Raw genomic sequence first — 14616 nt, 5'->3', positions numbered from 1 at the left:
ATATAAAATTATTTGATATTATCAACGAGATTAGTGGAAACCATAATTAATTTCATTCAAAGTCAACCTTCAAATGAAACCTACTACCTACTCTTTTGCTATATAACTCAACCCATAAACAAATACCCAATGGCTGACAGTCGACCATGAGTTTGTTTGTCTGCTCACACCATTCATACTCCATGAATAGATTTACAGATTTACCCCCCTAATTTCTCCCTCAACCTCCTTTCAAATGGTCTTTTAAACCGCCTATCGAGCTGTTAAAAACTAGGGTTCGATTTGGAACAGTGGTTTCAGAACCGTCCCTTCGTTTGGTTCATATTCAAGTTTCTGTTAACCTAAACCGGCAGTTCCTTAACCATTTACATACCCATTGCCGAGTCAATGGCAATCTTTCAATAAATTGTAGGCCATGCTGTGATACCTTAAATATTCAGATACAAAAAAATGAAGCATAAACTCAGCTAGTGGGAACAAGAATCTAAAATATATTTTGTATTGAAGATTTGAACATGTATACTCATTCAACTTTACAAATAAAGTTATGCCAACATTTTGACATTAAGAAGTTATAATATCAGACTCAACAGACCTTCCATTTTACACTGATAATCAAAAAATCAAACATTAACAATTTAAAGAAAAAAAATATCATTGTCAACAATTCTGTACCTCTGACTACGCTATCGAGGTCTTGTATTCGAACTACGAATCGTCACTCCATGTAAAAATTTGGTATACCCAAGGAAGCTCAGTTTTCCATCAGAACTTCTAATCCAATCATTGACTATAGAATGGGCTGTGGGACCCAAATTCATTTCCTGCACGGATAATTGTATGGTGTGGTTGTTAAGAAAATGTACCTGACCACAAGTTAAATTTCCAAACAGTATATGGACATACCAGAGCCAATTCCTGTACTGAAATGACCCTGTTTCCTTCTTCTTCGAAGTGATCGAAGGCTGTCCGTGCGACGTCTTCCCAATCTTCACGGACCTCAAGTTGATACGTACTTATTGCGGCTGCACAGAATTCCTCAAACCCCATTTTTCTATAGGAGAGTGGTTCCATCTGAAAATGTTAACATCATAATTGAAGGGCTTAAAGATCAAAACGCCTCATGCAAATCACATCACTTATGGAGCTCAAGTTATATCCAATCAGGGATAAAGGCTATTAGCAGAGAAAACAAGAGAGTAAAGATAAAGAAATCATGATTAATAGTCCTTCAAAACAGAGAAATATGCGTTCTTCAATATCTAATCCCATGCAACTTCCAGCAGAAGCACAGAAATTAAAGCAACCATTTTGAAAGCACGTGCTCAATGTTGGTACAACGTTTAGCTGTAGAGAACTTCCTAACTATGTTTCTTAGACTCAATTCACCATTCTTAAGCGTCCACGTTTCATGTCCATGTCTGAATATCCTTGTTACTAAAGGTAAAGTGAAGTGTCGAAGCAACTACTAATAAGGCCTTTGGTCTAGTGTTGTAAAGGTTCAAGGGCTCGGACTTTGAGACTAGATGTTATCTGGTTTATTTGGTTACTTTGCATTCTAACATAGTTCACCATTGCAATTGATTATAACACATACCTTGTGTTTGTACCTTGAATCTATCGGTTTGCAAATAATAAAAGTTAAAAAATAATAAAGTTAACTACTTCCAAGGAATGGTAGATTAAAGTTAAAGTCACTGAATTCACACCATAGGAAACAGGATAAAGTCACAAGAGCAAAATAATGAAAGTGTTATGTAATAAAGATAAACCAAGCTGAATTGATGAATTGCTGAATAATGGAATTATCACATTTTTGTTGTTGCAATGGTTGAGCAGTAAATTAAGTTAACAAAGAGATCTGCCTGATAGATAAATAAACCTCACCATATTAAAAATGTCAAGAACCCTCGACTCCTTCATGGCATCAGTGGCATGTCTCATTAATGCCTGCACTTCTTCACCATAATTTGAAGGTCATGAGAATGTTATACAAATAACACATTACTAGATGTGGGAAAGTTTATTAATAGAGCAATTACTAACCGTTTTAAAATTATTAAGGGAAAGAAATCCATCTTTTGGTTCCAAGAGATTAAATTGAGCCTTGATATAGAAAAGATCAGATTCTGGAATAGCTTTTGAAAGAGCCTGCAACCATAATAAAAACATTAAATGAAGAATATTACAGAGGGCTCTATCCTCAGTCCAAAATAATTCTTATGAAGTAGAAGGCTATCTTATCTCAAACAGTGGCCATATGCATAATTTTGCTCAATAATGCATAAAAAGAAGGCATGCCAACCCATATCTACCACTCAACGTTTGACACATATCAATCAGTCAAGTAGATATTCATATTCATTTTCCATTATTTTCTTTCTTTCGATTTTGGGTGGATGGAGAAACCGAGAAAGACTCCTGTTGATATAATATTATTCATATATTACCTTAAGCGCTGCACGCTTGAATGGTGTGGCACGGACATATGACTTAATCAACTTGTAAATAAAAATATCCAAAGGCACACGTCGGTTTTCATCTCGTAACCATGGATGAGCTGCACATATACATGTATTTATTACCACCACTGATACCTATGAACTGTCATTCTCAACAAATAGCAAATAAAATTACACTTAACTGTAAATTCCAGAGAGAGAGAGAGAGAGAGAGAGAGAGAGAGAGAGAGAGAGAGAGAGAGAGTATTCAAACTTTCAGCAGTTGATGGATGAAATAATGGGGGTATTTGAAATAGTTACTACAAACTTACTCAGTGCTTGGGCAGCAGTCATTCTCTTTCTGTGGTCCTTGTTCAGAAGCCTTTTCACAAAATCCTTGGCTTCAGGTGATACCTCAGGCCAAGGTGAGTCATCAAAATTAGGATCAGCTCTTAACACAGAACGAAAAATCCCCGATTCAGTACGAGCCCAGAAAGGTCTACTTCCACATAACAATATATATGTTATGACGCCAATACTCCACATATCAGCTTCAACACTATAAGATCTATGGAGAACTTCAGGTGCAACATAATATGCACTACCAACAATATCATTGAGACGTTGATCTGCAAATGTAAAGTAGCCGAGTATTTTGCTCAAACTAACAGTTAAATATGGCACAACCATGAAATAAAGGGGATTGACCGACAAGGAATACATAATTGAAAATGGAATCATAGCAAGTATTGCTGGAAGAACAGAGAATGCTTTATTATGTTTGGAGCAAATAAATTCAAAAGATTTAAGAAACGTAACAATATTACATGGTATCCTTTCAATTCCACAATTTTGATTTCAATAAGTTCAGAAAAAAAATACCCATAAAACATTTAATAAAATTAATGAAATTCTCAATGAATTCCACACTGGCTAAATTATGAAATAAATTAGACTAAAAAAACTCCTCCTTTCTTCATTTCACTACAGAAAACCAATCTTTTGTGTCAGCATGCAAGGTAGACAGTTGAGTGTTGACCATCAACAAAATGAAAGTCACCTAGATTGTGAAAAGAAGGTAATAAAACTAACATCAAAACTTTTAGTCCCATGGAATTCCAAAACCAACTTTTTATTAAAAAAAAAGATTTCATATATGAGAAGTCAATATCCACATTTTAATAACTATATATACAAGTGTTCCCAACTCCCAAGTGCACATGCATACTGTGTATATGTGAAATCAAATCTCTATAAATTTGATTTCTAAAGTACAATGTAGTACAATAATTTTATATTAAAAATTGGACCTCACAATCTAATTATCAAAATTCAAAATATGTTTGAACACCATTTTGATATTTTGATCACCATTTTGATGTTCAAAAATTTAGAACTTGTACAGAGTATTGAAGTATAACTTGGTCAAACCTGCATAGAGCATGAAAATTAAGCTAATTTGACAGGTTTTCCTAATATTATATTTTTTATATCTGTTCATTGCTCATACACTAAATACAGATGTAAGTTTATGAATAAGCAGACGTTACCTGGCCAAATAAAATCCGATAAACCAAAATCAATAATCTTCATTGGAGCATCTTCATTTCTTGTGGTAAATAGAAAATTCTGCAATAAGGCGCATTTTAGGTCAAAAGCTTGAAACAAAGTTGGAAACACAGTCAGGGAACCTTGAAGATGACATACATTAGCTTCATTATTCCATAATAAATGATTTCCAAATGTAACTATGTGTAGCATATGTATGTATGAGTGCAAGCATACATAAGAGTGCACATGTTTGTCTACTATACCTCAGGCTTAAGATCCCGATGCACAACACCTTGAAGATGACAAAAAGCAACTACACTTAAAATTTGCACGATAATAGATTTGGCATCTTCCTCAGTGTACCTTCCGCCTCTACAACAAATAAGGATTAGAATCAATTGCATTGCACAAAAGTTAATCATAAATCACCCAAGTATTAGAGAATACAAGTATTCCTTTGTCAGAGAGGTAACGCAAATATTCCTGTATTACCTTGATAAAATTCTGTCCAGTAGTTCGCCACCTTCACATAATCTGCCAATAACAAGATCAGAACATCTTTTACGTTTTCTGATAATTTAGAAATTAAGAACATATTAATCCCTAAAATAATTCATCTTCTCAATATTTTCTGCAAAATTTGCAATGTGGAGTTTCTTACTACTATCAAGTTTACATGAACAAAATATAAAATAACGGAAAAAAAAAAAAACTAAACAAGTAAACATTAGAAAGATAGATATTAATAAATGGGAAAAAGAATATAACAAAAAGTACTAATAAATATATATATATTGCAATAAAAATGTACATACTCCATGACTATGTAGACATTATTGGCATCCTCAAAAGCATCATGAAATTTGATCATATGCTCATGCCCAGATAGAGCTTTCATTATTTTTACCTCCCGACGAACATCTTCGATGGATATTGCTGTAGTCATCTGCAGTTGACACTTGTTAGTTACCAAAACACTTTAAAATGGAACTCATGACTGTCCACTTTTTTCAGATAGCCAACAATTGGTATTAGTGAGTGAAGATATTAAAAAAAAAAAAGAAGAAAACAGCCCACTCAACCAAAGTAAAGAATACTCGGAAGGTTTATCATGAATGATGCAAACATCAACATTGTAATATGAACTGCATGCCAAAATACATTTTGCATGAATTTGTTAGTCCATGCTTGTAGGCACACTGCACCAGACAAGCAGATATAATGTAAATTATACCTCTATCTAAAAAACTTTAGATTTCCCTTGATATCTTAGGCATGAAGCTACAAGTTTATCTTTAAATATAAAATTAACATGTTTTTAGCAACATCATTAAAACTTTTGGACTGCATTAGAGGAGTAACTGCTGGAAGCAAAGCTCGATTCACATTCTCTTCACAATGTTCTTATATAGAAGATATAATAGAGCTGGAAAATTCTTTACTGATCCCAGGCTCTATTTCTTTCATGGACCAGCTTTGAAGTGCATAAAGAAATAGTTCAACGGAGAGTTGATTTCTCACTCAAGGAAAAAGATAAGGCATTTTAAAAGAAGAAAATGCCTAACCATTTTAAAATTGTTCAGCAGAAATAGAAAGGAGTCTTAAAAAAGGGAGTCATTTTGGCCTATCACACATTCAAAAGAAACAAAAAAGTAATAATAACTAAAAAGGGACAAGATAACAGCAAAAGTAACATTTTCTAATCCACTGACAACCTCCAGTTGCCATAGTTTCATAGTTTGTCACAGATAGAAACCAAATGCAAAGCCAGAAAATTTCTCATAGGTTAAAATTTTCATGATATCTTCAATGAGCAAAATTTATTTTCTTATTAGAATCAAAATCCAAAAGTAATTTCCAATTGATTTTCAATCTTACAATCAAACAAAAAAAATATTATTCATTTTATCAAATAAAAAAATGCACTGTTTTGGTATTAAAAAAAAAGACTCCAGATATGTCATTTCCATAAAACAAATGAAGCCTAAGTATTAACATAACAACCGTCTCATTCAACACAATATCCAGTCAACATGGAAGGATCTAAGAGATCAATATAGATGGTGATTTTCTGAGCTTTTTTTAAAACCTATACTAGTTAGTAAGGAGTTCAATATATGGCTAATCCTGTCCTAATTTTCAATTATTAAAAGATCACCATCTTGTCATTTGTCATTCTCTTCCACAATCTGCTGATTTGACTTAAAAACACAATTTCAGCAAAATCTGCAATTGGCTAGCGCATATTATCTTCCGCAGAAATGTTATATTTACACTTCCAACTGTTATGGAAAGCTCTACCACAAGCCTTATATTAAATAATGTAAAAGACAACTCTTTGATTCTTTGCCACCAATGTCAATTTCAATAAGTGACATCAAGTGAAACTTCTCAATATTCTTCAGAATTTAACTTAACCAGGAATTTAGTGGAAGCATTAGAAAACAAGTCTCAATGCAGGTCAGTCATCTAGAAAACATTGTAATTCACTCGAAACTTTATAACACTCAATTGACTAGCTCATTAGTTCCACGAACAACGAAAAGGCGAAAAAAAGTCAAGTAATAATGAATATCAGCATATGCACCTTAGCTTTGGAAATGATCTTGACGGCGACGGACTGTCCTTTGAGTTCCCCCTTCTTTCCTTTCGCCCAGCAAGTATGACCAAAATGCCCTCGCCCAACCTCCTTACCCAACTCGAACTTCACTGGAAAATTCTTAGCGTAGCCGAAACTCTTATCCAGCTGCCTCTCGCCCTCCCCTCCCTCTGCGTCCTCTGGTATTGGCATCTCCTTGGGCGGCTTAGTCTGCCCCCGACGCCGCATAATTGCCATGATCGGCTTAGCTGGAGAAGGAGGGGGTAATGGCCACCTGAACTTTCTCCCTGGAGTACCTGCCGGAGAAGGAGACGGCGGCACTCCAGCCGGAAGAGGGCTCTGAAACGGACTGGCCGCAAAGGAGTTAATATCAGTGGATAAAGGTGTCTCCGACGAACGTCCAGCAGGAAGTGGTGATGCAGGTGGTTTAAAATGGTTCCCGGGTGTGATTCCATCATTGTTGACTGCCGCCGATACGTCTTTGCTACAGCAATGGCCCATCGTCTGATACGGAGGTGGCACTGATAACTGAAACTCTTGGGTTGATCAAGTAAATGAAAAGAGAAGTCAGATCATCAAACGGCGGAGAATTTAGGTTAGATGATTTTACAATCCAAGTATATCTACCGGCGAAAAAATCAATAGTAAGTTGGAAGAAAAAGAGAGAATGGGAATAGAGAAGAGAGAAGAGAGAAGATGGAAGAAATGTTGAAATTGCGGGCTGGTTCGCTATAAATTTGAAAGTTTGAGAGGAACAATCCTAGCGTAACATGCAACACCACGCATTTATGGTGAATCCCATATTTCTGGCCGTTGATCAGAGCAATCGTGATACATAAAAAGTGGGGCCCGCAATTTAATATGGAAAGTGATGATTGATTGATCGGAGGACCACACGCACACACACGTATCCATGTCGTACTTCAGAGAGGAAAACGCGTTTTTGCGCTGTTGCTTTTAAGTTTACAAGTGTTTTTTTTTTGCTTTTTGGTCGAAGAAAAGGAATCTTTCTTGTTGAAAAGACGGTGAATATACCAATTCGTTCATCGAGTGGTGAAAACCCAAATGGTTGGGAATTGGTATCTTCTGAACAGTAAACGACACAGAAGTTTGCCGTTGAGGACATATCAGAGGTCTGTCCCTTTGAAGGCATCGCTGCTCGTTGATGGAGAAATTAAATTACTGAGAATATGCTTGACTACTTACCATTATATAATCACATTCCACACTTAACTATTAAGTGAAGAGTATTTTCTTTAATAATTACCGCAAGTTTATAAATTATAAATTTCATAATTAAAAAATATACATGATATTCTTATTCCCTAGCTACATGTTAAAAAGTGGGTGAGAGTCAACCATTTCAATTTAGTAAAGAAAAATAGAAGTATACATATAAATCATAAAAAATTTAAATTTTTTCATTATAATCGCACATAGTAAAATTATATTTATTTTCTCTTTAATATATATATACAGTAAAATCCTGTTTATAAAATGATTTTACAAAACTATTAAAATTATAAGATAAATTAATATTAACTCATTTTTTAAAAATTAATTAATTTATTTTTAGATCAATAAAATAAATTGGTAAGCTGAATGCAATAATCGATCTTTCATTAGATAAACTTTGGTGCACATTTTGATAGCCAATTCTGTAGGCCAAAGGAGTATATTCCGCATCCAAAAGTGCTAGGAAGCTGGAGAGGCAACCTCAATTCGAAGAATCCTGGGATGGCTTTGATGAAAGCCGTGTTTATGTTAAAAAATGATAACAACCACCAGATTAAGCGACGAGTCAGCCCAGAAAACCACGTCCAGCTAGCTACCGTGACATAAGGACCTTGGCATTCATTTAAATCCTTAATAATACTAATCCTACAACTCACTCAAGTGCCTTTGACGTTCAAGATCTACTAGCTGTCCAACAGGTTCAAATGTCTCGATAAATTTGGATTTATAAGATAGTAATAATTAGAGCGTAATCGAACCGAATCGAGTTAAATTAAATTTTAAAAAATTTAAATTTAAATAATGAAATTTTATATAGGCTCGAGTTCAGACAATTCAGTTGAATGTTATTGAGTTCAAACTCGATTTAAACTCGACTTGTTAGTTATAACATATAAATAATAAGACTTATTAAGATCACGATATATGTACACAGAATTTAGAAGAGTTCCATGAACCTCACTGTTTGGTTCGACCGGACAACAGAAATCCCGATTTATGAAATATAAAGATTAGAGCAATACCTCTAACTCTGTCAAAGTTCGGAACAGATAAGCAAACTTCTTCGAGACTCAGTATTGGATGCAAGCCTGACCAATCATAAGTGACTAGGAATGACTTATCTCAATACAGATCGGACGAGCAGAGTACGACCTGCTGAGACCATAGTAGGATGTCAACCTCTTACACATTGACTGTCTCCTAGATGCGTCACGAGGCCATAAATGTGCATACAAGTAAATAGACCGACGTGACACCAGTGGTAAACGAGGTATGGGCTTTGCATTTATTAGCCAACTGTCTATCATTAATAAGTTGTCTGATACACCTGCAAGAAAACATCTTGTCTAGTCCGATGGGACATGACATAAGGGGTGTTAGCAGATCAATTGGTATATATACCATTAATCAAACCCAAAGAAGTGACTCTCTCCAACTCTCTCTCTCACACACTCTCACACATACTCTCGAACACATCCTCTCTTTTCTTTTCGAAGCTTCCTCTTTCTCTTCTTCTTCACTATTTTATTTCTCTTTACATCTCTTTCCATTAAGGTATCACTCTAAAAGTTCTAATATTTGATTTGAACGTCAGAGAGCCTCCATTGGGTATTTTGCAAGTCCCTTCCTTAAGATCGAGTATGGAGGGACCCATATGAAATCTCATAGGCATTCACTTCTCATCAAACCAATCACAATTCATTGATCTGCCTATCAAATCAGACCACAACCTAGGTGTCTGCATCTGGTGACCCTGTTGGATTTCAATTCATCAATTGATGTCGTTTGTGGGAATGAAAGAGATTATCATGTCGCCAGAGTTTTCAAACAAAACCCATTGAGATCCGCATGGCAAACCAAGAAAAGCCACTAACAGCAATAAGAAGGACTGGAAAGAAGAGAGATGGTGAAAAACTAGAGAACCACTGGCTAAATCTAGAAACCACACGGTGAAAAGCCTAATAGAAGAAGATGTTGATGTGAGAAATAATGCAACACAGGGACAGTCAACCGATCGTGGGAGAAAAGTGACGTGCGCAATTTAACTAAGTTGTACAGTTGCTTCTCTATATTAAAACATTTTGTTTTCATGATTAGTTATTTAAGTTAAATTTTAGATGAAATTTTTTATGTCTACACAAACATAAGCATTATAGTATTTTAATTTCGCATAAAATTTTTTATTGTTAGTTGAAATTAGCATGAACATTTCTAAGAAAAAGGATTATATATTTAAATATAATACTTTATGAATTGAAATATTTTGAAGAAATTCACACATGCAAAATATTATTTATTGGACTCTTTGAGAATTGTATGAGTTAATATTGTTAGTCAAAACTAATATTTATATTCATTTGAAATATGAAGACAAATGTCTTGTGCGACATATTATTTGTTGATAAACACTATTGAATTCACAACATGTATTCTCATTGCTTATATTGCAAACTTTTATTTTGTAAATAAGTTTTTAAAGCAAAATGAGAGCTAATGTATCCAAACATAAAACAAAGCTAAAATTTTGGAAGCGACAATAAGGCCAATGTGCCTGAATATCGAGCAAAGCTAATAAGCCTGAAAGCGACAATAGGACTACGAGCATGAATACTTAGAAATTGCCAATAGAGTTACGAGTTTGAATACTCAGAAATTGTCAATAGGGCCACAAGTCTGAATACTTAAAAATCATTAGTAGGGTCACGAGCTTGAGTACTCAGAATCACCAGTAAGGCCATGAAACCGAACACAAGGAGCCTAAGAGTTCGAACGAATAATCAAGACTAAAGAGTCCGAAAGACAACAAGGAGTCGAAGATTTCATACGAAGAATCATGGCTAAATAGCCCGGAAGACAACAAAAAGTCTAAGTGTTCGGATGAAGAATCAAGGAAAAAGAGCCTAGAAGAATATAGAGAGCCAAAGAGCTCGGACTAAGAATTAAGGCTAAAGAGATCGGACGAAGAATCAGGGCTAAAGAGCTCGGACGAAGAATCAGGGCTAAAGAGCTCGGACGAAGAATCAGGGCTAAAGAGCTCGGACGAAAAATCAGGGCTAAAGAGCTCGAAAGGCAACAAGGAGCTTAAGAGCTCGGACGAAAATTCAGAGAGCTAAAGATCTCGAAAGACAACAAAGAGTCTAAGTGCTCGGACGAAGAATTATGGCAAAAGAGTTCGGAAAAATACAAAAAGTCAAAGAGGTTAGACGAAGAATCAAGGCTAAAGAGTCCTTAAGACCACAAAGAGTCTTGCTCGGAGGAAAAATCAGGGTAAAAGAGCCCAAAAAAATACAGAGAGCCAAAGAGTTTGGATGAAGAATTAGGGTAAAAGAGCCCAAAAGAATACAGAAAGTCAAATAGCTCGGAAGAAGATCCAGGGCTTAAAAGCCTGGGAGACTACACAGAGCCAAAATGCTAGTAAAAATAATCAGGGTTAAATAGCTCAGTAAAGAGCTAAAATGCTCATAAAAATAATCAGGACTAAGGAGCCTAGTAAAGAACTGAAATGCTTGTAAAAAATAATAACACCTAAAGAGACTAGTAAAGAGCTTAAATGCTCATAAAAAATACTCAGGGCTGGGGAATCCTGAAAATGATAAAAGAGCTAAAAAGTTTGGAAAAACAATTCAGGTCTTGAAAATCTTGACGGATCTTCCGCAAGTCCGAGGAAAGCTTTTTCAGAGGTATGGAAGTGATAAATTGGGATTTGAATATCATAGCAAACTGTGTAAAATTTTGGATTAAACTTGGGCTTAGATGTTGATACTATTTCTAAGCCAAACACGTGAGTGTTGATGGGAATACTTAGCATAACACAGAGTCATTTACATTTTGAAGCTGCATGGTCATCCTGAAGATGGCTAGATGGCTTCGGGGGTCCACCATTCCGTCATATTTATCCAAACTGGGCAACTTGAACTTAGCAGAAAAAGTTTCCGTCAGTATTTCTTCCGAAAGAGGCGAGACCACATCTAAACTAAAATACTCTTCCTATTCTTTTTGATACCTTAGTACAGCCCGTACAAGCTTCCAATCTACTCCTTTCGGAGCCTCGTATGATTCATCTTTAGATTCAAACTTACCTTTGTGCTGCACTTTGGTCGCTTCCTTTTGGACCCTTAGAGTATCTACGAAAGCTTCATCTCTTCTACTGGGGTCCATCTTAGACGCTTCTTCTCAGACCTTATACTGTTCGAGAGTAGCCTGCAACCTTTGATATACTGGAGTATCTGTTCATTGTTCAAATTATTAAGGTCTACTTCATTGACTACTGGAGACATGTTTTCTCAGTTGTTTAGGACAGAGAAAACGAGACTCCCTCGTTGGTAATAACATTAGTAGCAGTTGTAGGACTATTAACCATTTTGAGAGTGAGAGGAGAGAGGAGGAATAGGAAACCGATCGTCATCCAAATGAATGATGGGGATTCAATAGACTTCCTAGCAATGAAACCAAATGATGTAGCTAAGATTAAATTGATGATGTAGCCGGAATGAGACTATGCTGTGATTGGCTAGAACCTACAAGGGAGAAAGTGTGAGGTGGTGGTGAGTGTCCACAGCAACCACTTTAACGCTCAAGTCAGTATCGTGACAAGTAGAGAGAATGTAACGAATTACTTAGAACTTTAGTATTAGAGAATAACATACTTTTGCTTCTGGGATCGTTCTCCTTTTATACTATAAGAAGATGGAGATAAGTATAGTATTTCCTGAAAATCTGGCAATAATATAGCCAGCTACTCAATAATCGTCAAATAAATTGGTAATCCCGCAATTTTTGGCGAAATGGGAATGTACTTAACAATGGTAACTTTGTGTTAAAAATCCATCTATTGAAGGATAACGAGTCTCGACAATTGTCCAAGTGTTAAAGTACTTGAATCTCCTTTTTGTATGATGTGAGTACACTTTTCACTTATCTTATTATTGTCACGTGATCCCTTAATCGTGGTGACAGCTCGTATCTTACTTTAAATAAATGTTAAATAACATTAATTATTAAAGGATAATTTATAATTTAGTCCCTGGGTATTGCCATTATTAACAAGTCAGTCCCTGTATTTTTAGAAACCTATTAAAACGTCCTTATATTTTTTTTCCGTCAACGAAATAGTCCTTCCGTCCTATTTTCCGTTAAAATTAGATAAAGGAGGAGAGAGAAAATTTTTAAAATCCAATTTTACCCTCAAATAAATCCATTTATTTAGTCCTTGTATATTGTAATTATTAACAAGTTAGTCCTTACATTTTTAAAAATCTATTAAAATATTTTTATCTTTTTTCATATATATTAAAACGTCCTTATTATTTTTTTCCATCAATGAAATAGTCCCTATCTTTTCTCATATTTATTAAAACATCCTTATCGTTTATTTAAGTCAACGAAATAGTCCCTCCTCATCGTTTCTTTCTGTCAACGAAATTGTCCCTTCATATATTTTTAGAAATATATTAAAACGTCCTTATTGTTTCTTTTTGTCAATGAAATCGTTTTTTAGAAGTATATTAAAACGTCCTTATTGTTTCTTTTTGTCAACAAAATAGTCCCTATCTTTTCTCAGATCTATTAAAACATCCTTATTGTTTCTTTTTATCAACAAAATAGTCCCTATCTTTTATTTCCTCTTCCTCCTCCTCCTCCTCCGACTCCTCCTCCTCCGAAAAAGAAGAAGAAGAAGAAGAAGAAGAAGAAGAAGAAGAAGAAGAAGAAGAAGAAGAAGAGAGAAGAAAAAGAAGAAGAAGGAGAAGAAGAAGAAGAAGGAGAAGAAGAAGAAAAAGAATAAGAAGAAGGAGAAGAATGAGAAGAAGAAGAAGAAGAAGATAAAGAAGAAAAAGAAGAAAAAGAAGCAAAAGAAGAAAAAGGAGAAGAAGCAGAAGAAGAAGGAGAAAAAACAGAAGAAGAAGAAGAAGAAGGAGAAGAAGCAGAAGAAGAAGAAGCAGAAGAAGAAGAAGCAAAAGGAAGAAGAATTGATGAAGAAGAATTGATGAAGAAGAAAAGGAAGGAGGAGGAGGAGAAGAATAATTGGGGGTAATTTAGTCTTTTACTATATTTTTAACGACAAAAATAAACAGAATGACTATTTCGTTGACGGAGAGAAAACATAAGGACGTTTTAATTGATTTCTAAAAATATAGGGATTGACTTGTTAATAATGGCAATACCTAGGGACTAAATTGTAAATATCTCATTATTAAAATATTAATAAAATCACAATATCACTAAAATATCATATAATATATATAAAATTGATCCTTCAATATACTTTCAATTTAATTTTGACACGATTTTATTAAAGAATTTAAACCAAATAATTAATAAACTCTATGTGATATGATTTAATTTCTAGAATATCGTTTATTTTTTTCATTTCAATATGGTTCTAATATAAATTTCAATATGATTCTAATACAATATTTTAGTTTAGTTTCTAACTCTCAAAAATTATGCACTAACTCTAAACCTTATACTATACACATCGATAGATTGCGTTAAACATTTAGTACTTCAGTACTTTACATTTATTATAAATTACTCAGTACTTTGATTATCACAAATACTAATAAAAAGTTTGAATAGTTTAATTTCAAATAATAAAGCTTTAAAAAATATGTACATCAACCGATGAATTTAGCGGATAAATATTGCGCAAAAGTCTAGTTTCATTAATTGTATTATATAAAATTTTAAAATGTTTTTAGAAAAATTAAATAATAAAATAATTAATAAATTTTTTATACTATAAAAATTAAATTATAAATTTTTCTTAAATTTACTAAACATTCAGGCACG

General features: G+C 34.3%; 1 protein-coding gene across 2 annotated transcripts; it reads right to left on the bottom strand.

Annotated features, from left to right (window-relative positions):
- Positions 1-471: 471 nt before the first annotated feature.
- LOC110615823 (CDPK-related kinase 4) lies at positions 472-7330 on the bottom strand. Of its 2 annotated transcripts, none has more exons than XM_021757972.2 (11): positions 6580-7330; positions 4808-4938; positions 4485-4562; positions 4256-4364; positions 3992-4070; positions 2774-3070; positions 2451-2560; positions 2047-2151; positions 1888-1950; positions 907-1074; positions 472-824 (listed from the first exon to the last, which is right to left on the bottom strand). In XM_021757972.2, exons 1-11 carry the CDS (start codon positions 7090-7092, stop codon positions 687-689), a joined length of 1791 nt encoding a protein of 596 aa, XP_021613664.1. In that variant the 5' UTR covers positions 7093-7330; the 3' UTR covers positions 472-686. The 2 variants fall into 2 exon arrangements, with proteins under 2 accessions (XP_021613664.1, XP_021613666.1); XM_021757974.2 differs by having other exon boundaries at positions 4485-4526; positions 6580-7329.
- Between the last annotated feature and the right edge of the window lie 7286 nt (positions 7331-14616).

The sequence above is a fragment of the Manihot esculenta genome, chromosome 5, assembly GCF_001659605.2.
Source record: "Manihot esculenta cultivar AM560-2 chromosome 5, M.esculenta_v8, whole genome shotgun sequence".
Classification (NCBI taxonomy): Eukaryota; Viridiplantae; Streptophyta; class Magnoliopsida; order Malpighiales; family Euphorbiaceae; genus Manihot; species Manihot esculenta.
This window is presented reverse-complemented; position numbering and strand designations above follow the sequence as displayed.